Source organism: Ovis aries, chromosome 11 (assembly GCF_016772045.2).
Source record: "Ovis aries strain OAR_USU_Benz2616 breed Rambouillet chromosome 11, ARS-UI_Ramb_v3.0, whole genome shotgun sequence".
Taxonomy (NCBI): Eukaryota; Metazoa; Chordata; class Mammalia; order Artiodactyla; family Bovidae; genus Ovis; species Ovis aries.
Genome location: NC_056064.1, coordinates 51,566,783 through 51,592,529, shown reverse-complemented (window position 1 = coordinate 51,592,529; position 25,747 = coordinate 51,566,783). Strand labels below are relative to the sequence as shown.

At 52.4% G+C, this 25,747-nt stretch overlaps 1 protein-coding gene across 22 annotated transcripts in view; it reads left to right on the top strand.

The window, feature by feature from the left end:
* Positions 1-25,747, top strand: part of ENDOV (endonuclease V) — a 103,344-nt gene that overhangs the window by 13,496 nt on the left and 64,101 nt on the right. For 11 of the 22 annotated variants that reach the window (XR_009595619.1, XR_006061390.2, XR_009595620.1 and 8 more), the window contains one exon: positions 517-575. Coding sequence is in view for 19 of the 22 variants with exons in the window: in XM_060395794.1 (XP_060251777.1) it covers positions 517-575 (59 nt within the window). In the remaining 3 variants the exon portion in view is untranslated. Of the gene's footprint in view, positions 1-516; positions 576-2,100; positions 3,274-6,686; positions 15,069-23,276; positions 24,663-25,747 lie in introns of those variants that run through there. The other 11 variants (XM_012186462.5, XM_012186459.5, XM_012186454.4 and 8 more) reach the window with 8 other exon arrangements.

Below are 25,747 nucleotides of genomic sequence, written 5' to 3'. Positions count from 1 at the left end.
CACAGAAAGGGCAAGGGAGTCAGATGGTCTCAGCTCACAACCTGGTTCTGCACCAGCTGTGTTGTTTGCTCTCTCCAGGCCTGTTCCCTCACCTGTGTGGTACACATTAATTCTCATCGTGCTGTGTGTGTGCAGGAGCTGCTTGCTTAATCCTGACAGCACTTCCATAAGACAAGCACTGTGCTCACTTCGCAGATGAGGAAACTGAGGCAATGAGGTGGCAGCCGGCAGCTCCCATGTCAGGCCTGTCCTCTCCTGCTCGGAGCCCTTGGCAAGCGCAGCGTTTCCTCTGTGTTCCCTTCCCCTCCTGGCCTGCACTTGGCTAAGCTGCTTTGAGGACTAGGGGCGACCCCTGAACTCTCCCAGTGGTAGGGGTTGGCCATCAGGATCTGCCTTGCCCTCTGACCTGGGTCCTCAAGCCCCTAAGGATCCAGGTTGGCTCAGCTTCCAGAGACCATCTGGGAAGTGAGGAGGGCTCTGGTGTTTGATGCTGTCATTTCTTGATGTCATTACCAGGAGCAAGGAGGCACAAAGGCCAAAGGCGTGCCCCCAAGGAGTCTCAGAAGAGCCTGCAGGTAAGGATGGGCTCCTTGAAGCCCAGAACTGAAGCCCCTAGGCCCAGGAGCCCAGAGGCAGTAGGGCAAGGGCTGGGGGTGGCACTGAGCTAGATGCCAGGTAGACTCCTGGGCTTTCTGCTCCAACTCATCTTTGGGGACTGAGGGAATGGCCTACAGAACAAGTAGGGCACCCATGCCCGAGGACATGGGGACGCAGCAGGTAGAGCCATTCTCAGATGAACTGGGGTGGCCACCTTCCCCTTCTGCAGTCATGGGGCCTAGGGGCCCAGAGCAAGCTCAGTGGAATACAGCTCACATGGCAGGGCACCAGATCCAGAGAACCCGTGACATTAATTTCCCAGGAGCACAGGAAGGGATTCAAGGTTCGCAGGGAGTTTTCTGGTGTTTTTGTGTTTTGTTCTGAAAGTGCCCAGGTGGGCTTATGGCTACGAGACTATGCATACATCCACACCTTCTCCTGGCCCATCTGCTCCTCTGAGTGTACATGCTGCTTTCACTTCGTGATCACTTGTAAACCAGGACCCAGCTCCCTGCCGACCTGAGCCACTCCTGCTTTGCCCAGGGAGGGTCTAGACTGGGGTGGCTGCTGTTGGGCTTGGCCCCTGGCTGCCCTGCTGGTCTCCAGCCTGTCTGCTTCTGGCACATGCAGGGCCAGGAGAAGGGCAGAAGAGCTGCATCTTAGCCTGGAAGAGGCTGAGCTTGGAGGAGACATACAGGGACAGTTTAGGCTGAAGGGATGGGTGCCAGGCGGAGGGCTGGAACTGGTGCCAGAAGGGGTGGATGTTGGCATCTGTTGTCCTGGCCAGGGTCTGTGAGGGTGGGCAGCCCACTGCGTTCAAGTGCCAATAGCTCTCCCCCATCCCTGCCAACTTGACGCACTCTGCCCTGCCAGCCTCTTCACCCAGAGGCCCAGCCTCAAAAGGCATCTCCACCTTGGGAAGCAGCTCCGCCTCATCCCTGACTCTGGCCCTTGACCGGCCATGCCCCTCAGTGTGAGCTAAATCCCAGAAGGCCACACGGCTCCACCCACAGCCTCCAGTCCTCCACCTGCCAGCTCACCCCCAGTCCCCCAGGTTCCCTAAGAACTCTGGGATCTTTGCCGAGAGATGTGAAGAATCTCTGAAGGCCTTTCTTGCCATTTATACTGCCTCTCAAGAAGGAGCTGTTTGTCATGATTTGACAGCCTGGCACAGAAACCCAGGGAAGCCTCAGGTCTTAGCACTCCCTCTGTTCTCTGCTCTGGTGTCTCTCCTTTCATTCATGATGAGAAAGGAGCTCTCTTCCAGGCCTGGGCTCCTAGGAGAAGCAAAGGGGACAAGTGAGCAAGGCATCCAGCTGTTTGGGGCTTGCAGGGTACTGTCCCCCTTCTGCGTAACCTCTGCTCTTGAAGCCCATTGTTAGGACATTGCAGTAGGAAACAGGACCATTCCAGGGTGGGGGGCTTCTGGGTACAGAGGACCTCCTAGGGTCAAGTGGCACCTGTGCTGGGTGCCACTCACATGCTTGTGGTCTCCATTCAAAGGCCTGCTGGGCAAGCAACTTCTGGCGTGTTCCACAGGCACCTCCAAGGGGACTCCGGCAGGCAGGAAGGCCTGTCCCAGACTCTGATCTCCAGTCCTCCCCAGATGTCCACACTGGCACATCTTTCTTCTCACCTCCACTTCCACTGTCCACCCAGTCCTGGGACTGAAAAAATACCTGCTCATCACAGCCGGGGGTGCACAGGGAGCCCCACCTCACCCCACCCTTCCTAGCAGGCCCTGGGCCATCTGCCCACTCACCCCAGGCTCTGGGATATTGTGGCTCTGGAACTTGCACCTCTGTACCTGCAGCTTCTGACTCCCTTGTGCTGGCAGTGCCCCTCCTGCCTCGGGTCTGTGTCCTGCAGCGATCCAGGCACTTGTTTGATCCAGTTCGGGGACTGAGTGTGAGGATCCATGTGGAGTCCATGCCGGCGGGGCACAGTCATTTCCCAGTGAATGAAGAATGGAGGGTGTACAGCAGCAGCCGGGCTCCACACTGAGGCATTAGTGGTCAGAGGCAGGGACAGCCTGGGATCAACCAGGGATCAAACCCACAGCCCCTGCATTGAAATGCAGAGTCTTAACCACTGAACTGCCAGGGACGTCACCTTTCATTTTCTTGATTGCGTCCTTTGAGTGAAGGTTTTAAAATTTGATGAAGTTCAGTTTATCTGTTTTTCATTTGTTGCTTGTGCTTTGGTGTCATAACAATGAAACCATTGCTTAATCTGATGTCACAAAAATTTCCTCCAAGAGTTTTGTAGTTTCAGCACTTTCATTTGGATCTTTGACCCATTTTGAGGTAACTTTTGCATACGGATATTTTGGTCTTTTGTAATTCCATATGAATTTTAGAACCAGCTTATCCATTTCGGGCCCCCCCCCGCCCCACCAAAAGGCAGTTAGAATTATGATAGTGATTGCACTGATCAGTTTGGAGAGCACTGCTGTCTTAACAGTATTACCTCTTCCAGTCACTGAACTCAGGATCTTTTCACTTATTTATATCTTCTTTAATTACTTTTAACAATGTTTTGTGATTTTCCTTGAACATATCTTGTCCTTCCTTTGGTAAAATTTATTACTAAGTATTTTATTGTTTTTGATGCTACTGTTTTATTTTTGAATTGCCCATTGAAAGTGTATAAAAATACAACTATTTTTGTATCTTATATCTGACAACTTTGCTGTACTCATTTATTAGCACTAATGTGTGTGTGCGTATGTATGTATGTATGTATAAGATCATGTTTTATGCGAACAGAGAAAGTTTTATTTCTTCCTTTCCCATCTGAATCTATCTGTTACAGAGGTAGAGAGACGGGTGCCTGATCTTGGGGGAAAAAGCTTTCAATCTTTCACCACAGAGTATGATGTTAGCTGTGGGTTTTTCAACCTTTATCAGCTTGAGAAAGTTCCTTCTATTCCTAGTTTCTCTGTGTTTTTATCATGAAAGGTTGTTGGATTTATCAAACGTTTTTTCTGCACCTTTGAAATGATCATTTTCCTTCATTCTGTTAATGTGATGTATTAGATTGATTGACTTTAATATTTTGAGCCACTCTTGCATTTTATCTTGGAATAAATCCCTCTTGGTCATAGTGTATAATCCTTTTACTATGCTGCTGAATTTGATTTGCTAGTATTTTGTTGAGGGCTTTTACATCTATATTCATAAGGGATACTGGTCTGTAGTTTTCTCATCTTGTGATGTCTTTGTGTGGCTTTGATATGAGGGTAATACTGGCTTCATAGAATAGTTAGGAAGTGCTCCCTCCTCTTTTCTTCTTCGGAAGAGTCTGAAAAGGATTGGTGTTGGTTCTTGTTAAACCTTTGGTAAAATCACAGTGAAGCCATCTGGCCCTGCGCTTGTCTTTGTTGGTAGGATTTTGATTACTGATTCAATCTCTTTGTTATCGGTCTATGAAAATTTTCTGTTCTTGAATCACTTGATAGTTTGTGTGTTTCTAGGAATTTGTCCATTTCATCCAGATTGTCTAGTGTGTTGGTGGCATACACTTGTTTGTGAAATTTTCTATTTCTATAAAGTTAGTAGTATTTCCACTTTGTTTACCGATTTTAGCAGTTTGAGTCAGTCTGGCAGTGAGTGGTTTTTCTAAGGAGTGCTCTCCCCACCCTCACAATGCCTCTGTAGTGCCCCTGGCTTGAGTGAGGAGTGGGAGGGCAGGGTCCACTGCAAGATTCAGACAGTCAGGACTCAACCTAGCTCTGCTTTCAAGGGCTTTCATCTCTTCCCACAAGCCCCAAAGACTATAAATCCCACCCCATCAGAATCTATTTATGGCCCCACCTAAATCCTGGCCTGACCTCAGAGGTTCCAGGCGAAGCAGTTGAAGGATAGCAGAGATTGGGTGGGCTAAGTGGGGGCTTAAGCCTGTCATGGAAGGCTTATGGGTAGAGGTGGGGGTGGGGTGGGCATCTGAACTTTAAAGAGACTAGCTTCAGGTACAGCCTGGAGGAAGAGAATATGTAGCAGTGCTCGGACCCATTGGTCCCTTGGTCCTGTCTCCTGGCCACACCAAGGCCATATCAGAGATGAGAGGAAGAAAGAGAACATGTCAGCAGCTTGCTGGGATCCCTGGCTCACGCCAGGGTGGTGGGTGTGGATATAGCCCTGAGCATCTCGGAGGGGTAGGCCAAGCTGGGGGTTCATGTGGGGGGTTGGAAAGATGAGGGTAGCATTGAAGCAACTGAAGGGGGCCAACGTGGAGCCTGAGGGCCTGCTGGCTGGGGTCATTCATGGGAGAGCAGGAAAGCAGTGGGAATGGGGCGGGGGCTTGGGGGTGGCATGTCCTGCCTGCCTCTCCCCCTGCCCCCAGGGGCTCTGCCCTGCAGAAGGCTGCACAGGAGCCTTAAGTGCCGTGGCGTCTGGGCTCCTTCCCACAGAGCCTTAAAAATAGGGCCGAGATGATATCCATCTTCACAGACCACAGCCTGCCCCAGAACCAAGAATAAGTCTCGAAACACTCAATAATTCAAATCAGATTCAAATAGATCTTCCTGTTAGCCCAGCAGCCTCTGTGCCTCTTTCCCAGGTCCCCAGGGGCTGAGCCTGGAAGCTACCACAAGCTTGTGGGCAGGCCTGGCCATTCCAGGTCACATCCAGGGTCCTCATGGCACCTGCCTCCAGGACCCTAGTCTGCCCACCCTCCCTACTTTTGGAGCAGTCAGGAACAGAGGACACCCAGGCCTGGGAGTTCTTTATGATCAGGTCAAGGCCAGGCCACAGGGAGGAGGCCTGGCCATGTTCCTAGCTGCCCCAAGGATCCCTCCCCTGTGCCTTTACTTTCTGATCACAGGTATTGACCTGTTTGAGCTTGTGTCTGAGCCAGGCTCCTTGGCCCCTTTGATCACACCTCCTCCCCACTCCTAGGGTCTCAGCCCTCCAGGGCTCAAGGGTCAGTCTGGGCTGCAGGGGAGCCAATCCCCCAACTTAGACCCCAGTCACTGGTACACACACAGCCCTTGAGGTCTGCTTTCCTCCCCTGGAAGGGTTCCCTAAGGGGCTTCACCTGGGGCTCTGTGGTCTGATGGGAACACCTGGGGACAAGGAAGCAGGGCCCTGGGTTCCAGCCTAAGGCCTCTGCACTTGCTGGGTTGGGGGAGGTGGGGGTTCCTCATCAGCCTGGCCCACCCACTGCAGGTTTGGCCCAGCCCCAGTAGTCCCTGTTGCACTGCCCTGGCGAGGCTCTGCATGGAGTTTTACCAAATTATTAATTAAAGGCACAGGCATGCGGCAGCGCTGACATCCAAATGAATAGTACACTGGGTAATTAGGAGAGGTGTCATGGAAATGATGGAGCACAGCCCACTGTCCCCATTTCACCTCCCTGGGAAACAGGAGCAACTTCTGGGTTTCCTACCATGATGGGCAGCACTGGGGGCAGGGTAGGGAATGCAGGAAGTAAGGGCCAGGGGCACAGTTGTTGCTTGTGGACAGGGCTGGGTGCCCCCCAATCTGATTCCTCTCCACCCAACCAGCAGAAGACCTGGGAAGGGGGCAGGGAAGGTGGGAGGCAGGCTAGTGGAGGAAGAATGCAGTCCCAAGACAGACAGGTAAGCCAACCTGGATTAACTCAGAGACTGGGGAGACCGCTAGAGGCTCATGGTGGAGCAGGGGAGGACTGCAGCACATGGGGTGTGGGTCAGGAGTTCTTTCCAGGAAGAAGAGACAGCTCCCTAGGCCCTTTCTCAGGGCTGCAAGTGCCCATTGGAGAGCTGGGAGTGGAGAGCAGGCTGGGGTATTTTTGTCTTTTAGTTACTTAAAGTGCACTGGTGTTTTGGTGTTTTGTTGTGTGTTTTTTTTAAACCAGGGTTTTAAATATGCATAGTTTAAATAGTCAAACAGTAATGAAAATCCAGTAGATCCTAACCCACCCACTCCTCTCCTTTCTTGACTTCCCCTGCTCAAATGCAAAGTTTTGTTATTTCAGTTTTTAGGTTTTTTTTTTTCTTTTTCTTTTTCTTTTTGGTGTGGGGGTTGTTTTTTTCATATTTACTTCTAAATTCCATGCTAATGTTGCCTTTCTTTTTTTTTTTTTCTCTTCCTTCTTTTTTCCCCTAGAGTTTGAAATTATCCATTGATTTCCTGCTATGGGAGTTGAGAGTTTGTTTCCTCTCACATAGCCCCCCACACACTTTCCTTCATCTTCTCATTTTCACTGAATCAGAATTCAATGTCTGCATTATTCTTTCTTGGCACATACTATTCATAGCTGAGTAATGTAATATAGTTACATCTCCATTTTTGTACAACCTCTTGTTTTTCCTGCACTTGATAATTTCCTTATGTTTTTGGCTTGGTTATTTTCTGTGTATCCATTAGTTATTCTCAAACTCTGCAATAGAAATATAAATCCCTTTTTGGTACATTAAAAGCATCAGGCCATCTTGAATTTATTTTTTTTCTTGGAGCCTGTGGTAGCCAGCTTCCAAGATGGCCTCCTGGGGCTGATATAACCCCCTGGGCACATTGAACTAGGTCCATCTGTGTGACCTGTATGAAGGTGCAGAAGTGAAGGTGTGTCACTTCTGATGATAGGCCTAAAACACACTGGGACTTTTTTCTTGATGGTGTCCCCACCCTCCCTCTTCCCGCTCATTATTCACTTTGAGAGGTGAGCTGCCGTGTTATAAACTGCTCTGTGAAGTCCACATGGCAGAGAACTGATCCCACCTGCCAGTCACCATATAAGGGTGCCATCTTGGAAGTACACCCCCCAGCCCTTATCAAGCCTTCAGGTGCCCCTGGCCCTGGCCATCGTCTTGACTACAACTTCATAAGAGACGCTGAGCCAGAACCAGCTAGCCCATCTGCTTCCAGGTCCCTACCCCTCAGAAACTATGAGAGAACATACCTTTGTTCTGAATAATATTTTGGTCCGCCAAAGCGCAACTAATATTGTGTCACTCCTTCTGTACCCACCTGACTCAGTTGCCTTGTGTACCTGATGCACATCCAGCACCAGGGACCTCTCTCACCCTCATCTCACTCCTATGTTGGCTCCTTTGTTATAATGGATGCATTATCTGATTTCTTCTTCAGAACCACAACTCCACCCTAACACCACCCTAGAAACTGGCAAGACCAGGAAAGGGGGATTTTTAAGTACCCAGAAGTGTCTTTGTTTCAAGACACAGGACACTGTGACATCTTTCAGGAGTCTGTCCACAGCCTCAAGATGCACCTCATTGTCCTGTGTCTCCTAGGTGGGTGGGAGATCTCTGTTTCCTCCTCTGGGCCTTCAGTGTTGTGTGGGGGGAAGCCACTGCTGTCCACGGTGCTGAACTCAATGCCATCCTGTCAGCCTGGGCTGCCAGCCCAAGATGCTGGATGGCCTCTACTCTAGCTTCCTCCTCTTCCACCGGGATCCCCTCTGTCCAGGCCTTGCCTTTCTGCATTGGGCTGTCTTCCTGCCCAGGACTTCTCACTCTTGTGAGCAGACCTCACCTGGGCTCTGCAGACAAGCTTGAATCCTGAAGTAAGGGCCTGTAGGTGTTTGAGCTGAGAGCTCTCTGGATTACATGTGACAAAACCCAACTTAAACCACCTTAAGCTAATAATAGGGGCTTGTTAGTTCACTCCAGGGCAGAGCTGGCTATGTGTGGCCTGGCTGCAACATACATCTGCCCTGTCCCTTTGACCCAGGGGGCCTCCCCTCTGGATGCTGGATAGCTGGCAGCAGCCCAGGCTTTCTTTCTCCCCTATAGTGTCCCCGGGCGAAGTGTGTCCCTCTGTCCCAAAGACTCCATTTAAAAGCCCCAGGCCTAGGTTCTGGATAGACTGTGATCATTGCTTAATTTGATCACTGTGGCTGGAAGGGAGGGGGGACCAGGTGTCCAACCTGGAGCCAGGGAGTGGAGTCAGCCATAGCCTACCGCATGGAGGGGCATTCCTCTGTGGACAGTGAGAGCACTGTCATCAGAAGAAGGTGCACCTGGTTGGAGAAACCAAGGGAAGGGGATGCCAGGCTCTCTCAGAATATCCATTCCTAAACCCCTCAGAAAGCACCATCTCTTCCCAGCAGCACCCCATCTTGTCTCCGGGTAATTCTCTTCCCATGCCAGCAGGGAATAGCATGATTAAGGCTTCATTATTAACTTGCCAATCTTGTTTCTGGGGCACAGATGTTAACGGCTTAGGGGACCCAGTTGGCATATAACGAGGTCTCCATGACAAATTACTTGGGTATCAATTAACTATCTAGGGAAATGTCAAGCAGGATCCGTCATGCTGGCGACGAGGGACAGCCAGTTAACTCAGAGCAGTTAATCCGATCCAGGCCACGCAATCGCCTGCCTCAGCCTCCAGCAGGGCTGGGAATGAGAAAAAGGGTCTGGGGTGTGGGGCAGGCCGGGCCTGGCCTCCATCTCTCCGGGACACACTTCTGCAGTCATGCCGGTGCACTCAGACCATGGCTGTCACCTTGCAGCCTGACTCTGTCCATTCCTTCATTCATTCCACAGCCACCTGCTAGGGTGGGCCTGAATCAGTCACTGCTGGTCAGGGGGTGGGACGATGCTAGGAAAGGACAAATGTGCAGGTGCCCATGACTTGTGTAGCCTCTGCAGGATCCGAGATGCATGATCAGAGCAATCTCAGGGCATGGTAGACTCTACAGGGGTGAGGGCAGGGCAGGGAGGTAAAGGAGGAGTGACCAGGCCCTGGGTGGCAGTCAGGTGGCAGGCACCCAGGGCAGGGCAGACACAGAACAGCACCCTGGGCCAAGTGCTTGGAGCCTCTGGCAATGTACTGGCAAACCTGAGCAGAATTCAGCTACCTGACTCTTGAGCCGTAAAACTTGGAGACAGTTGCTTAAAACTTTTCTAAGCCTGTTTTCTTACCTGTAAAATGGGGCTAATAATCCCAGTTCCCAGGAGTTTTGTGAAAGTGAAAGGGGCCCTGTGTAGATGTGCCTGGCCCGGCGCAGGTGCTGAGTTTGTCTCCATCCTCCTCCCTGCAGGTGAAGCCTGGGTGCCCCGCTGTCTAATGGGAGGCTCGGATGGAGCACATGCTGGGGAGAGGCACGGGTTGAGGCATTTGGCCCAGGAGGAGGGTATTCTGGAGGAGGTGGTGTGAGCTGGCCAGCGGGCCCACAGGCAGAGACAAGGCTGAGAGGCAGGGCTCACGGGCTCTGGACACCCCCACACGGTCACACCCTGCCTTTTGGGTTTTGCTTGTTTTCAGGAAAGCATAGTGGTTACCTAGAGATGTGTCCCCCTGGTGAGGACCAGGGACCATGCTCGGATCCCACCCTCTTCCCATGCCTCTGCCCATGCCATCCCCCCACCTGCCCCACCCCTCTGGTAGTGGTGACCCAATCCATGGTAGCCCCTACCCCATGTCTGCTCAGCTGGTGATGGGCAGCTGCCATTTCCCAGCCCCCCAGCCATGGAGCCTCATGCTTATTCATGACACTGACATATGGCACCTCCATGGGGGGGCACAGGGGGATCGGAGCAAGCTGCCAATTGTGAGAGTGCAGCGTGTCCCCATTCGAGCCCTGCTGAAGCAAAACAAACGCAAGATGTGAGGGGAGCAGAGGCGGCCCGGGGGCGTGCGTGTGTGCCAGTGCTTGTGCTTGCCTGCACTGTGTGGGTGCTGGGAGGAGGGGAGAAAAGCAAAGGGTGAGGGTGGGGGAGAGAGGGGTGCTGCAGGGCTTGTTGTGGCTTCTGGGGTCTCAGTTAATGGGGTTCTCGGAGGCCAAGCTCTCCATCCCTCTGCCCCAGACAGGCTGGCTGACACGGGCCTAAGACAGTTTCACCTCTCTCCCCATCACGTCTCACACAGGACACTGGGCACGAGCCCATGAACAAGATAAGGGCTTGGCAGCTAGCAGCCCCATGTGCAGATCCTTGAAATGTTCTAATTCTTTCCAGAATCAGGAAAATCTAGCTAATGTCAAGTCAGAGTCCATAGGGCTCCAGACTTAGCCAATTTCTTTTCCTGTTTTTGTTGAGGGTGGAAGAGTGGGTGTACCACCTCACCTCAGTGGATGGGGCACTGCAGCCCTCCAGCAGTTCCCTCCCCCAGGCTGGGCTGACCCTCTAGTGCTCCGCTGGCCACCCATGGGCTATCAGACTTTGCCCCTGGGCTGGGGAGGGCAAAGCAGAGGTAAAGACCAAGCTCTTGGGGTCCTCAGCCAGCCCTTCCCCACTGGATCCAGGGCTAGAGGCTGCTGCCATGGAAACAAGGCTCTTTGCCAACTGGCCACATGCATCCTGGAAACAGCAGGTGAGTCCAGGGACCAGTGGATCCAGGAACTGTGACCACCCCTCAGGAAGCCCAGCTTTAGGGTCCCTTGACCCTGCTCTGCCACTTGCCCCTGTCGGTTGTAAGAACTTAGGAGACAGGAGCTTGCTGAGGGAGCTGGGGTGAGGCCAGGGGGCCAAGACAGACTGAGTGAGGAGCCCTATGAGGCCCAGGTGAGGGTCCTACACTCGTGCAGGAGCTGGGTGCTTTGAAGCCTCTCCCCTAAACCTTCATACATGCTTTGTGCAGTGACTGGCCCTGTGGGGTCTGTCTGTGGGGTACACCAACCCCTTCACTTTGGGCCCTCCCCAGGGAGTCAGGGAGCTGTAGAAACCTGTCTCCCAAGGGAGCAGCCTGCTGGAGAGCTGCCTATCCAGCAACTCTCTCCAGGGCCACTCTGATTCCAGGCTCAGGCATGTTGGTTCTTGGCCCTGGTGAGCTGTCTGGATGGCCTGGTCTCGCCTTGGGTGAGGGGCCCCTGCCCCACCCTAGTGTCACGTGAGCCCTGCACTGGGCTGGCATACTCTCGTCCGGCAGGCGCTGGGCCACACTTCAGGCACCGCTGTGCATAAAGGCATCTGCTGCTCACTGTCTGGGGCAGATGGGCTGCCAGTGAGCTAAGTGTGTGCGGGGGAAGGGGTGCCATAGGAACCCCTTCCCGCGGTAGCGTGGGGGCGGGAGAGACAGGCGCCCGCCGAGGGAGAGTGGGGAGCGCAGGGAGGGAGGGGCTGGGATCACATGGGCTCCCGGTTTGGGATGAGGCCCGTGGTGCTGGTTCCTGGGCCAGGGGCTCAGGAAATCCCAGCACAACCACCGATGGGAGGGGGGACTGGAAGCACTGGCCGAGGCAGGGATTCCCCTGGTATCACTGGGGGCATTGGGCAGAGGGCCTGAGGGAGCGAGTTTGGATCGTCTTCAGGGTGCCTTCCAGTTCCTAAACCCTGAGCTTCAGCAGGCTGGGGGCATCCTGCCATCTGAGGGGCCTCCTGTGAGGATAGGAGGATGCCAGCGCCGTCTGCTATTGCTCCCAGAGAGGTTTTAGAAGTGCTGTGTGCCAGGTGCTGCCACTCTGCAGAGTGGGACTTGGTGCCTGCTTCTGCAGCCCCTCCTGGCCACAGCGGAAACCATGCAGTGTGGGTCCTGGCAGGTGATAGGGGCAGCCTACTGGACCCTGGACCCCCAGGGCCACTGGGAGGTGTGGAAAATCAACAAGGAAACAGCCCAAGACCACCAATAGCCTCAGCAATACACTAATGGGGTACTGGAAGGGGCAGGGGCAGGAGTCAGGGAGGCCCACTAGGCAAACCCTAGAATCCTGCTTTGGAAAACCTTAGGGCTTCTCATTCATAGTGATGGTGAGCAGAGTCACTGGGCACACTCAGCACCTCGTTGGGTGTCAGACGCCACCCTGAGCACTTGGCCCCATGGCCTTCAGTAATCGGCCCAGGAGTAGGGGAGGCAGCCATTACCCCACTAGACAGAGGGGGAGGCTGAGGCTTAGAAAGATGACGTGGCTGGTGGAAGCCTGGGGGCCAGGTGGGCTGAGCTGGGAATGGAGCTGGAGGCCAGCTGGCTGGACAGTCCTAATGGTCAGCTCAAATGCCTGGGCATCCCACGGGATGGGGAGGGTAGATGCCTCGACCCTCCACACTCCAGAAGCCCAGGGGAGGGTGCCAGGTGGGCCTGGTGTCCCCTCCTCCTCCCTCCCTAGGAGGCCCCCACCCCGCCCCTGCAGCCGCCTCCACCCGCCCGGCTGCAGTGACTCAGCTCAGCTGTTCCTCAGCCGCTCTGCTTGCTGGTGGTTGCCTTTCTTTTTCTTTCCCAACGTGTGACATTGCCATTGTGCTGTGACACAGTGACTGCCTCTGCCCAGGAGCACCCATGGTGCCCCCCTTGAGATGGCCAAGGTGGCCAGATGGCCAGGCCTCACTCTCAGACCCTGGTCATGGGTAAAGAGACTGTCACCTTCAGAGCAGGCACAGTCCTCACCTTAGTTCCACCTGACTTGGGCACAGTGCCGGGGGACACCTGTCCAAAGTCACCCTCCGCAGCTGCCTCACGACTCAAGGACCTGTGTCCTTGAAGTAGGTGGGGCATCAAGAGGCCAGAAACCCTTCTAGGGACATGTTCTAGAAGGGACATTTCAAGAAATGGGTAAGAAATGGAAAGATGTGTCCTGGAGAAGACTAGGGCAGGGAATTGCCCATTACCAAGGCCAGGATTGGAGGGGCAAGTTACAATGTTGGAAGCTTCTCTGATACTTGGGACTGTCAGTGGAATTTGCTGTTTTGTTAGGTGGTGAGCTCACTGTTCCTAGAAGGATTCAAGCCCTGACATGGACAGGATTCTTCATGGAATTGAGCCCAGTGTGGTAGAGTTGGTAGGAATAGCACTAGAAGCTAGAGCTGGACATTTGGGGTGGGAATCTCAGGTTTATATAAACTCAGGCAAGTCATTAGGCCTCTGACAGCCTCAGTCTTCCCTTCTGTAAAATGGGGTTACTATCTCCTTTGCAGGCAATAGTGAGGATCTAAGGAGACAGTGTAGGACAAAGGGCCATGTAAATGGTGGAATGTACACAGATGTTTTTATATTCTAGTTCTGACCCATGCATCTTGAAGGTTCTCCATCTCTGACAGCATTTTCTGCCAAGGATGGGAATGAGCCCCATCAGAAGAAAGGGCCCAAACTCCAACAGGGAGGATTTGGGGAGGGGAAAAGGATGGCTCTGGGAAAGTGGGAAGTCAAGAAATGAGATTGGGGGACCCACCCTTTCCCTTGTGCCTGGGGATGAAAGGCAAGGCATCTTCTCTTGCCTCCTGGACTTGGAGATCTTGGGGGTCTGGGGCACAGGGGCACCTGGGAGCCCTCAAGAAGATGGGCTGTTCATGGTGCCTGGCCTTGGAGAAAAGACAATGTTGGGGACACCAGAGGTGGTGGAAAGCTCTGTCTGGGCAGCCACAGCTGACTTGAGGTTTCAGGAGCCAAAAGGAGATTTGATGGTCCAGTGAATGCTGGACTAGGACAGCTGGTTTCTCCTGCCTGAATGTTCCTTCTGCCTCACCTCTCCCCCTCCTCCCTTGCCCCCTTCTCAGTGCTCATTTCTCATGCCTCTTGGAGTGGATTAAGTGGGGCCCCCAAAAGATGGAATCTTGGAGCCTCAGACCATGACCATATCTAGAATAAGATTTTTTGCAGATATACCAAGTTCAGGATCCTGGATTAGAGTAGGTACTAAATCCAATGTCAGGTGTCAGAAGAGAAAAGCAGAGGGAGATCTGAGACTCAGAGATGACTCTAAACTTGGAGGCAGAGACAGGAGTGGTGCACCCACCAGCCAAGGAACACCAAAGGTCTCCAGCAGCCACTGGAGACTGGAAGAGAAGCCTGGAACGGTTTCTTCCTCAGAGCACAGCAGCTGCTGGGCGTTTGGGCTGCTGAAGTCCTCTGTGAACTAATGGGGTTCTGAGGTGGCTGCTGGTTTGTGGGGTCTTCCTGCCTTGCTGGTATTCCCTGACTCCCTTGCAGCTAGAGTGGGGGCATGTGACCTGGGCTCTACCAACCAAGATTCACCTGGGCAGACTGACTCAGAAGCAGGCGACACCAAAAAACTTATCCTCCTGAATCTTTTCTAGCAAGGGTGGCGGCAGAAGGCCCTTGCTTTGGAGCATCAGTGCCCTATCATGTGTGGGCTGCTGGGTCTGCACCCAATGGGGAGACCATGTGGTTGGGGTGTTGCTCCTGGGCGTATGGCCACTGGGGAGAAACTTTCTTTTCCGTCAAGCTAGCCAGAGTGGATCCTATACTGCTGGTTCTGAGCAGTAGAGGGGGTAAGGAGACCTCTGTCCGTGGGGCAGGGAGGTCATGCCCCAGAGAGAAGCTCCTAGAAGCCCTTCTCCTGCTAATCCCGGCTCGATGGGAGCTGACCTCTGTCCCAGGACTTTGTGGGACTGGAGCTGGCCAAGAAGTCCATGGAGATCAGGGGGAGGAGACACAGTCTGGGCTGGGAGCACCTGGTCAGGACAAGGTGGCCCTCGATTCCCCCACAGACTTTTCCCTGGGCTTGGCACCCACTCCCCATTTCATCCCTCCTCAGGCCCCCTGTCCTCCTTCTCTCCCCTACACCCTTCTTGGAAATGAAGTCATCTGGAAAAATAATCAAAAAATAGAAAGAAAAAAAAAAAGCTAAGAAAATGGGATTTTTTTCTCCCCCTTCAAACATTTGGTAAGGCACCTCCCACACGGATGAGTGTCCACCGGGGCCTGTTTTTGTCCGAGGGAGACTCAGGCCTGAACCTCTTGGGTGTATAAGCCAGGTGGGCCTCCCCACTCCCCACAATGCAGGCTCTACACTGGACCTCTTCTGGCCAGCCAAGGTCAGCCCCTGAAGCCTGAGACCCCAGGTGATACTTTCAGCAGAAGGCACAAAAGCCCCTGAGGCAGAGGCAGGTTAGGAAGAGAGGGCAGGAGGGTTCAAGTTCAGGGGGAATATTAGCCCCCAAGTGAGGTCTCTGTCTCCAGTCTCTCCTGTGTTCCCACTGGCCCACGCTTTGCCGCAGAGTTCTCATTTGTTTATTTATAATTTAAACTCAGCCTGCTTCCAAGAAAGCTCAAGGCACTTGCTGAAAAGCTGCTTCCATGAGCTGGGATGTGCTCTGTCAGCTTTGGGCTCAAAGCCCATAGACACGACCCGGTTGCTCAGCTTGGCTCCCAGGCCCCCTGGCCCCTGCCACCCTGATGTGCACCTGGCTTCCAGACACATCCTCCCTTCTAGGGCAGCTTGCTGGGATGACCCCGCCTGGGGTGCCTCCTCCCATCTCGGGACCAGCCCCTTCCTCCATGGTCCCTTCTCTGGCTCCAACGGGAGGGTCCCTGGGGGCATCTGCACCTCTTTTCTGCCTCTCGGCCATCTGTTCTGTCACAGTCTCCTGGTATAGGCTGCTCCTTTTGCTCCCAACTGAACTGGCCCAACCTTTGAAGGGCTGTGACCAAGTCTCGTCACTGTTGCCAGTGATGGATGATATGATGGTGATGGTGGGGGCTCCCCTCCACGTCTGGAGTAGTATTAGGCCTGGGGCACCACATCTCTCGGGCATAGGTTCCCACAGCTGAGGTACAGGAAGGGAAGGGCCTGTAGGAAGGCCTGGTAGGGGAGAGACTGCAGAGGAGGGCAGGGGTCACGCTGATGGCCTCATCTACACGCCAGGTGGAGGCCAAAGGTGATGTTTTCTTGTTTCTTCAGGACTCAGTAACCAAGTCTGACTCCATACACCTGGGGGCATGGCGGGGAGGGAGGACCAAGTGCAGGGAGGACCCCGGTGGCTACAGTTGCCTTTGGCAGCCTCATTTCAAACTTCCCAGCCCAGCTGGGCCTCAGGACTTCTTGCTTCCTGTAGGAGCATCACCTTGATCCTGGGTCTCCCTTCCCTCAGCTTTGCGTTCTTGGGCTCACTTTTCCATCTTGTGGCAAAACAAGCAAGTGTGGGCACTGCCCTGGCTCCTTTTCAGATCTGTGCAAGCCAGGGCCAGATAAGGGGTTTACCCAGGATAGCTTGCAGACAGCACTTCACTTCTCCAATCCCCAGTTCCTCCTTCATAAAATGGAGCTAATGACACTGATCTCACTGGGGGTGCTGACAGGCAAACAAGATAAAGCCCCCTAAGTACACATATGCTTCCATCCCCTCTCAGAGCCTCAGTTTTCCCATCTGTAAAATGAAGCCCTCTCAGGCTGTAGATCCAACTCCTTCAGAGCAGGTTGGATGCCTCTGCCAGCTAGGAGGGCACATCATTAGCAAGGGGCAGGGGCTGCCCTCCTTTCCTACTATTTCTGAGTTCAAGATCCCACTGGACTTAGTTGTGGCCTATGTCCCTCCCTCCCTCGGCCTGAGCAGACACAACCTGGCAAAAGGGACCCTGGCAGGGCCCTTGGGGGTTGCCCTCAGTAAGCCTCGGTGGCAAGGGCAATGCCAGGTAAGCCATGCCAGGAATGCTCGGCCACTTGGCAAGCACAGCAGAGCATGGCCTTTCCCTGGTTCCGGCTCTCCTCCCTGCTACTGCATTCCATGGGGTCACAGATGCCCTGGCTGTGGGGGTTGAGGCAGACCAGATGTCCGTTTCAGGCCACCATGCCCCATGCCAGAAGGACAGTACAGCAGGGCCCAATGCTGACACAGCCCTGGAACCCTAGATTTTGGCACTAAGAGGGAAGCAAGGGCAGGAGAGCAGGTGGAGAGAAGCCACCTGGCCCTCCTCCTGAAGGAAATGCCTTTGAGCCATAGACTAGCCCAGGAGCATCTGGCTGCTGGGGTGGCCTGTGCCCTGCTCCCCATGAGGCTGGCAGCATATGGCTGCCTTTGTTCACTCAAGCCACACACCAAGCAAAAGCCCCTTTCCCATTGCCCACACCCACAGGGAAGCCAGTTGTCTGGACACTTGGATGCAATTCTGGGCAGCCTGGATGCTCGTCTGGCTTCTCGCCTGAGAAGCAGCATCCGGCCCTGGGAAAAGCACAGGCTTCTCAGCTACCAAGAGCTGAATCCCAGAAATCATGTCTGCGCAGAGGAGAAGACCAGTAATTGTTGTTTATGGTGCACACTTCACACCAGAAGAGCCCCCCGGACCACTGGGAGGAATTCTAGAGACCCCATTCTAGAGGGGTCCCACCCTCTTCCACTATGCCTCAGGTGCCCATCCTCAGCACTGCACTCTGTGTGGTGGTAGTCACTTCTCTGTCCCTCCCACCAGACTGAGAACCTTGAAGGCAGCACCAGACCTTCTCACACAGTTCAGCAGAGTGCCAGGCATGCGGGAGGGACTGCCAGCAACAGCCAGTGACATCTGGAGACCAAAGGATTCTGAGCTGAGGATGACAGTGTTTGGAGGACTAGGGCTCCCAGAAGCTCCTTGGGCCTCCCACAGAAATGGGAGGCCACTCTTTGGGAGTAAGATGTCAAAAGCAAGACACTTGGCACGTGGGCAGTCAGCTAGTCCTGGCCAGTTCTCCTTCCATTGAGGGTGACCCAAGGGATTCAACACCCTTAGGGAAGATGAGGAGAGAAGACCCCTCATCCACCTGCTTAGTCTGCAACAACTACTGAGCGCCTGCTCTGGTCTGAACAAGACAAACTCTTGGCCATAGAACTTTCAGACAATATAAATACATTATCAACTGTGTTGGATGGTGATAAGACCTGTGGAGAAAAATCAGGGCAGGGAGGATGGGGAATGTGGGGTGTAACTTTAAGCAGGGAGTCACCTCACTTAAAGAGGTGTTGCCTAGACAGAGGGACCAGCAAGTGGTTGGGGGGAGATGAAGCAAGGTCAGTCACGAGTGAACAAGGCTGAAGTAGGGGAGCAGTGGGGTAGAGGCAGACGGGGCACAGCCTTGACAGGGAAACCGGGAACCACCAGATGGAACATGGACTGAAGGGCGGAGATGGAAGACCCGGCGAGAGGTTGGGCATTACTCAAAGCGACTAAAGGCGGTCCAGGGTGGTCGCAGCGGAGGAGGGACAAGGAGCGTATTCTGGTCACATTTTGCTGGCACAGCCAGCAAGACCGGCTACCCCACCGTACGCCGGAGTGACAGTCCAGGAGGCCACCCAGGCCGGAAGCCTCGCCCGCGCCCTCTTGGCCTGCGCCTACCGGAAGCCACGAGGCCAAGTTCTCGCGGGAGCGCCTCCTGGGTCCCGCCCCTGAAGCGCCGCCAATCGCGGCGCGCCCGAGGGCGTTGCCGTGGCAACCGCGTCCGGCGTCTGAGTCCCGCGGTCCTGCCCCAGAACTTGGCCTCCAGGCCTCGGTATCCGGGTGCTCGCGCGGCCTGGGTATCTCCGTTACCGCGATCGGGGTCGCGGGCGTCCTCCTCCCCAGGGCTCCTTCTCAAGAAGGTTCAGGGGCAGGAGGCAGCAGAAAATCCAGTCGATCCCTTTAACGTTGTCCAAGCATTTTACATCCTCCCGCTGTTGAGGAGCCAAGGCCGACACCCCCCACCCGTCGCCCAGAGAGCTACTCCACCTCCCCCGTTCACCACCCACCCTCAAACATCGCCGCCCCCTCCACCCCCATTTCCTCGCAGAGGAGCAGGTCGTGGGGAGAGAATGGCTCTAGGCTGCAAAATTCCTGAGGACAGGGACACTGTCGCAACACGTTAACTGTCGGAGGAAGGAGGAATGAAAGCACGAGTACTCAGTCAGTGTGAACTTGAGAAGGAGTGTTTGTTCCTTGGATTCACCCAGAACCAAATCTAACTCAAAGGAAAGTTACTGCAACTGGGAAAAAAGCACAGTTGGCTGGAGAATTTGGCTTAAAAATAAATAAATAAAATTTAAATTACATAACCAACACATGTTTGGTGTAAAACACGAAAGTATAAAAATCCTTGATCCCACCGCAAGATATAACCACTGCTGACATTTCAGAATATTTTCTTCTAGGCTTTTTTTTTTTTTTTTCAATATATTGCATATACATTTTTTTTTCCCAAATAAAATTATATTCATGTGCTGCAGTGCCCCCGTGGACCCTCATGTGTGGGAATGGAGACTCCTGATGTGATTGAAGAGTTTTCCCTCCCTAGTATCCGTGTTTCTTCCCCAACACACACACACACAGACACACACACACACTAAGACTCAAGGGCACACATGTACACTGATACAACTGATACCAATGTAGGCGCCAGTTCCCTGAGCCTCCTGATACAGAGGGGGTTCTGGGAGTGACAGTGGGCCCTCCATGCTCTGTGATCATTTCTACAGTCAGTCCCAAGTTATCTCTGCCTTCTAGGCTAGGGGTGCTATCGTAGGAGACAGGGTCAAGATAGGGCTTGAGGAATCTGCCAGTCCAGGGAGGGAAGTTCAGGTAAGCAGGCCTAGCCAAGGGCTCCATCCTCCAGGTGTGAGAGTCCTCAGAGAAATAGGAGAAACAGCCAGGTCAGATGAGGCAGCAAAAGCAAGCAAGCAAAATGCCAACACTTTGCTTCTGCCATCCCTGGGAACCACTGATCATGCTTTTGGACCATCGGTTCTCTGAAGGAGGACCCCACAACTCACCCACCCACACATACACATCCCATATGGTTTCATCAGACAAAGAGACATGTTATATCCTGGTACTTTGAAAGAACCCCCTTAGCTAGCCCACCCTCCAAGGCAAAAGTTGGAAGCAATACATATGTGTGCTGGGGCAGGGGAGGCAGATATGCCTCCTACCTCTGAGCTATCTTTCTAACCTGGGAGCCAGTTATTCACAAGTCTGGCCCCTTAGCCCTCCTGGCTGAGCACACACAGGGTCATGGGAATGACATCACCATATATCCTGATCAAAACATGGGACATTTTTGTAGAGCCTTATGTCCTGCCTCCTTGGTGCCTGCCAGTGTGGACTGATCTTGTCTTTTCCACAGACTCTTGTCTTTTTTTTGGGGGGTGGGCTCTCTTTAGTTCCCTGACCAGGGATCAAACTCGGGCATTTGGCAGTGAAAGCGTGGAGTCTTAACCACTGGGCAATTCCCTCCACAAACTCTGTCTTTCAGGGTGTCTTGAGTGTGCTGGCTCAGAAAGGGGGAGGCTAGACACCTATGCACTGTCCACTAAGATGCTGAAGCTGATGCAAACAGCCCAGTCTAGCTTGCTTCAGTGAAGTTCTTTTCTCAGAAGCTCCTTAGAAGGTGGTTGTAGGACACAGAGGCTGTCCATGTGTTCACACTCACTTCTTCCTGCCCTGCAGGTGGAAAAAGCCCCCTCCCGCACCAAGTAGCCACAGGGAACCCTGTTCCATATGCCATCACTCACAGTCGACAGAGAACCTCCTGATGGGTCTTTAGGACATTTCTTTCGAAAATCACGTCACACTTCTCCTCTTAAAACCATGCAGTGGCTTCCCATATTATTCAGAGTAAAACCCACAGTTCTTTCCTTGGTGTATGAGGTGTCAGTTACCTTGTATCCGAGGACCCCTAGAACACAACTGCAATGGAATTGAGTGAGAGCAACAATACACTGTGGGGAGCTGGGGAGTGCTCATAGGGATCAGGGGTGATGCCATGGTAGGGTATCTTAGTAATTTGTGTCTAGGAGGCAGGAGAACTTTAGCAAATTTAGGCTAAAATTGGCAAACCCACTCCAGTCAGCAAGGAAACGGGACCTGAGGGCCATTTTTAGGTCTGGACAGAGTTCATGTTCTGTCTGTGTTCAGAGATGACCGCTGAGGCCTCTTGTTTCTGTCTCCATCCATCTTGGCCGTGTCTGATAACAGAGACCTCACTGAGCTATGAAATTTTCTGCACATCATTGAGGTGAGCTGCTTTTCTCCTTCTTAAGCCCCTGTGTGACCTGACCCTCCCCCACCCCAGCTCTTGCTCTCTCCTGCCATGCTGCCGCCCCTCCAGGCCCTCTGCCTGGTCTCTCTGCCCAGGGATCCTCCCCTGCCCCACCTTACTCTCTGTCCCTTTATCTTACCTTGGGTTCTCACCATCTCCTTTCCTTCCGCTAAGCGAATGCTTCATCCTCTCATCCCCCCTTATCTCTGGCTCCTCTCCCCAGGTTGCCACCAAATCCACAACAGGGAGAGTCTGGTCACGTGCCAGAGTGTCACAATGCTGGGCAGCTCCCCAGGGGCAGTCTTGTCCTCCCAAAGCACTTGGGTGTTTTCCGGTGTTGGTGACCCCATTCTGCACTGCTCTCTGTGCTACAACACTGAAAGAAAGTGAAAACTGAAAGTGAAGTCGTTCAGTCATGTCCGACTCTTTGGGACCCAGTGGACTGTAGCCTACTAGGCTCCTCTATCCATGAAATTTTCCAGGCAAGAGTACTGGAGTGGGTTGCCATTTCCTTCTCCAGGGGTTCTTCCTGACCCCAGGATTGAACTTGAGTCTCCCGCATTGCAGGCAGACGCTTCACCACCTGAGCCACCAGGGAAGCTGTAGCACTAAGAGACCCAAACTGGCTGTGGGAAGTGTGTAATGTACAGAAGCTGCTTTGACCAGTCGGCTTCTCAGCCTCCCCTTTGAGCTGCCACATGCCAACAGTCTGATGACCCCTTGAGCCTTAAAGAGCAAAGAAACTGGAGCTCCGAGGCTCTGGTTCCTTCAGCTGGAGGCTAGGACCCCACACCAACCAAGGTGAGCTCCTAATGTTCCCAGTCCTCCAACCTTAGAGCCTCCCTTTCCTTGGCTCTTAAAATAGAAGGATGTTAGCCCCGCCATTAATTTCTTAGTAGGAGTGCTAGTTGCTCAGTTGTGTCCAACTCTTTGTGACCCCACAGATTGTAGCCTGCCAGGCCCCTCTGTCCATGGGATTCTCCAGGCAAGAATACTGGAGTGGGTTGCTGTTCCCTTCTCCAGAGGATCTTCCCAACCCAGGGATTGAACCTGGGTTTCCTGCAGGCAGATTCTTTACTGTCTAAGGTATCTTGGGCTGCCATAATAGGATGCTGCAGGCTGGGAAACTTTGAACAATAGAAATTAATTCCCTCGGTCTGGAGACTGGAAGTCTGAAATCACGGTGTCAGCAGGATCCTTTTGGAGGTTCTGGGACAGAATTCGCTCTAGGCCCCTCTCCAGCTTCTGGTGGCTGCTGGTGATCCTTGGCTTGTGGAGCATCATCCAGTCTCTGCCCTGTCTTCGCTTGACCTTCTCACTATGTCCCTGTGCTTTTGGCCAAATTTCCCAGGCTTTGTACCAGTGTGACTGTAATCCAGTATGACTGTGCCTTAACTTGATGTGACACCTGCAAAGACCATATTTCCAAGTAAGTTCACAAGTTCTGAGTGGATATGAATTTCGGCAGGACACAACTTACCCTAGCACAGCTCCCATCCGTATAAGGTGGAAAACTCAGGGTCCCGTGAGGGTCCCCATGTTTTTCTGCCTTCACGTTTCCTGCTTCTGCTTCACACTCGATAGGGGGTCTACACTGGACACCATCCAACTTCTCTGTGCAGAGCTTCGTTTACCTGGGCCTTTCTGGAAGCAGACATTCCCTTGTGTTTGGGTGATGGAGCAACTTGCTACAGATGACAACCCGGGCGTTTCTGGCCAGCTGCGCTTTCCTGCCCGGCCTTTGACCACTTTGTTTCTTTTCTTTCCCTAGTTCTCTGTTCCACAGATTCTTACCTCTTCCCTCCCAGGATGTCTATAAAAACCACAGTCCCTTTTGCTGCTGTGCAAGCAGCTCCCTTTGCCTTTTTCTTCCTGCCTGAACCCTTGAAGGCAGGGGAGAGGGTGAGTCCACCTTCCAAACCAACAAAAGCCACTGGGATATTTTCCTAAACCGAGTCAAGCCAGCGTGTGACAAGCACCAGTTCCACTGGTGCATGAAAGCAGCCAGTCCTTATTTCAAAGAGAACTTCTGTTGTTTTTTTCTTCTTTCTACATCTGCGCTAACATTCTGTGATTCTTAGAGAACCAGAATTCTGAAGAGCAAAGACCAGAGCCAAGAATGCTCCAGCCAGAAGGATCTTCTAGGAGAAAGGAAACAGACCCGACCTCTGCTTGCCCGGGTTCTGCGTTAGGGAGATGTGGAGCTGTGCAGACCAATCAGGTGTGGCTGGCACTGCTAAGGGGATATGGATGCAATGAGACAGGATCACAGGGAGAACTAATTTACATGGGCTGGGGAATCAAAAACGAGTAGCATTAGCCTAGCAAATTATTTATTGGATATGACGCTAAAAGCATAGGCAATGAAAAAAAAATAAATTGGACTTCAAAATAAAAAACTTTTGTGTATCAAAGGATACTATCAAGAGAGTGAAAAGAGAACCCACAGAATGTGAGAAAATATTCACAAGTCATATATCCAATAATGGATGGATATAAGGAATATATACAAAATTTCTGTAACTCAACAATAAAAAAACAAACACCTAATATTAAAATGGCCAAAGGGTTTGAATAGACATTTTGAAAAGAAGATGCACAAATGGCCATAAGCACGTGAAAATCAATATATCATGAGTATTTTGTGATATGATATGATATCACTAATCATTCAGTTCAGTTCAGTTCAGTCGCTCAGTCATGTCTGACTCTTTGCGACCCCATGAATCGCAGCACGCCAGGCCTCCCTGTCCATCACCATCTCCCGGAGTTCACTCAGACTCAGGTCCATCCAGTCTGTGATGCCATCTAGCCATCTCATCCTCGGTCATCCCCTTCTCCTCCTGCCCCCAATCCCTCCCAGCATCAGAGTCTTTTCCAATGAGTCAACTCTTCGCTTGAGGTGGCCAAAGTACTGGAGTTTCAGCTTTAGCATCATTCCTTCCAAAGAAATCCCAGGGTTGATCTCCTTCAGAATGGACTGGTTGGATCTCCTTGCAGTCCAAGGGACTCTCAAGAGTCTTCTCCAACACCATAGTTCAAAAGCATCAATTCTTTGGCACTCAGCCTTCTTCACAGTCCAACTCTCACATCCATACATGACCACAGGAAAAACCATAGCCTTGACTAGACATTAGGGAAGTGCAAATCAAATCCATGTAAGATAGCACCTCATACCCATTAGGATGTGTGTGTGTGTGTGTGTGTGTGTGTGTGTGTGAGTCGCTCAGTTGTGTCTGACTCTGAGACTCCATGAACTGTAGCCCACCAGGCTTCTCTGTGGCAAGAATACTGGAGTGAATTGCCATTCCCTTCTCCAGAGGATCTTCCCACCTCAGGGATCAAACCCTGGTCTCCTGCATTGCAGGCAGATTCTTTATCGTTTGAGCTACAGGGAAGTCCTTACCCATTAGGATGACAACCATCGAGTAACAACAGCAGGAATAACAAATGTGGGTGGAGATGCTGGAACCTAGTACACTGTTGGTAGGAATGTAAAATGGTGAAGCCACTGAAGAAAACAGTGTGGTTATTCCTCAAAACCTACACATAGAATCACCATATGACTCTACTCCTAGGTATATACCCAAAGGGATTGACAGGGAGAACTAAAACAGACACCCGCACACCTGCATTCTTAGCAGCACTATTCACAACAGCCAAAGATGGGCCCAAGGGCCCATCAACAGATGAACAGATAAATAAAGGTGGTCTATCACTACGATGGAATATTATTCAGCTGTAAAGGAATGGCATTGTGAGCCACCCTACAAGATGGAGGAACCTTGAAAACATGCTGAGAAGCCTGACACGAAAGGACAAATACTGTATGATTCATTTATATAAGGCACCTAAGATAGTCAGTTCATGGAGACAGAAAGTAGAGTGGAGGCTACCAGGGATTGGAGGTTACCAGGGTTGACATTGGCAGTCAGTGCCTAATGTGTGCAAAGTTTCTATTTGGGTAGATGAAAAGTTTTAGAAATAGTTATAGTTGCAAACGCTGTGAATATAATAACACCAATGAGTTGTACGGTTAAGACGGTCCATTTTATGTTGTTTACATTTACCACAATTTTTAAAAATTAGTAATGTAATATACCAAAAGCCATTGAGTCGTATACTTTAAATGAGTAAATTTTATGCTATGTCAATTATGTCTTAATAAAGCTATTGAAAAGCAGTGCAGCCCTCCCCCTATGCAAGTCCCATGCAAAGACCCCTAAGTTTCAGGAAGGGGTTTGATGCCTTAGAGACACTGACCATCTGGGCCTGGGCCCTCACAAGGATGGGGCAGGAGCACGGGCTTCTCCCCAGCCCTGAGCGAGATCACGCGAGTGGAGCCTTCCTCCCTGCACCCCAGCCCTGCCCGCTGCCTCCAGTGTCTCCTCTGCAGGCTGGTTCTGTGCTGAGCACACAGCCTCTCCTCAGAAGCCAATTTTCTGCACAGCGAATATGTTTTCTCTGTGCCCACTTTAGCAGATGGCCCCCCACCTTGGCCTGAATTGAGAAGCACAGAAATCAAACAGCGGGCAGACGGCTTCCTTGGCAA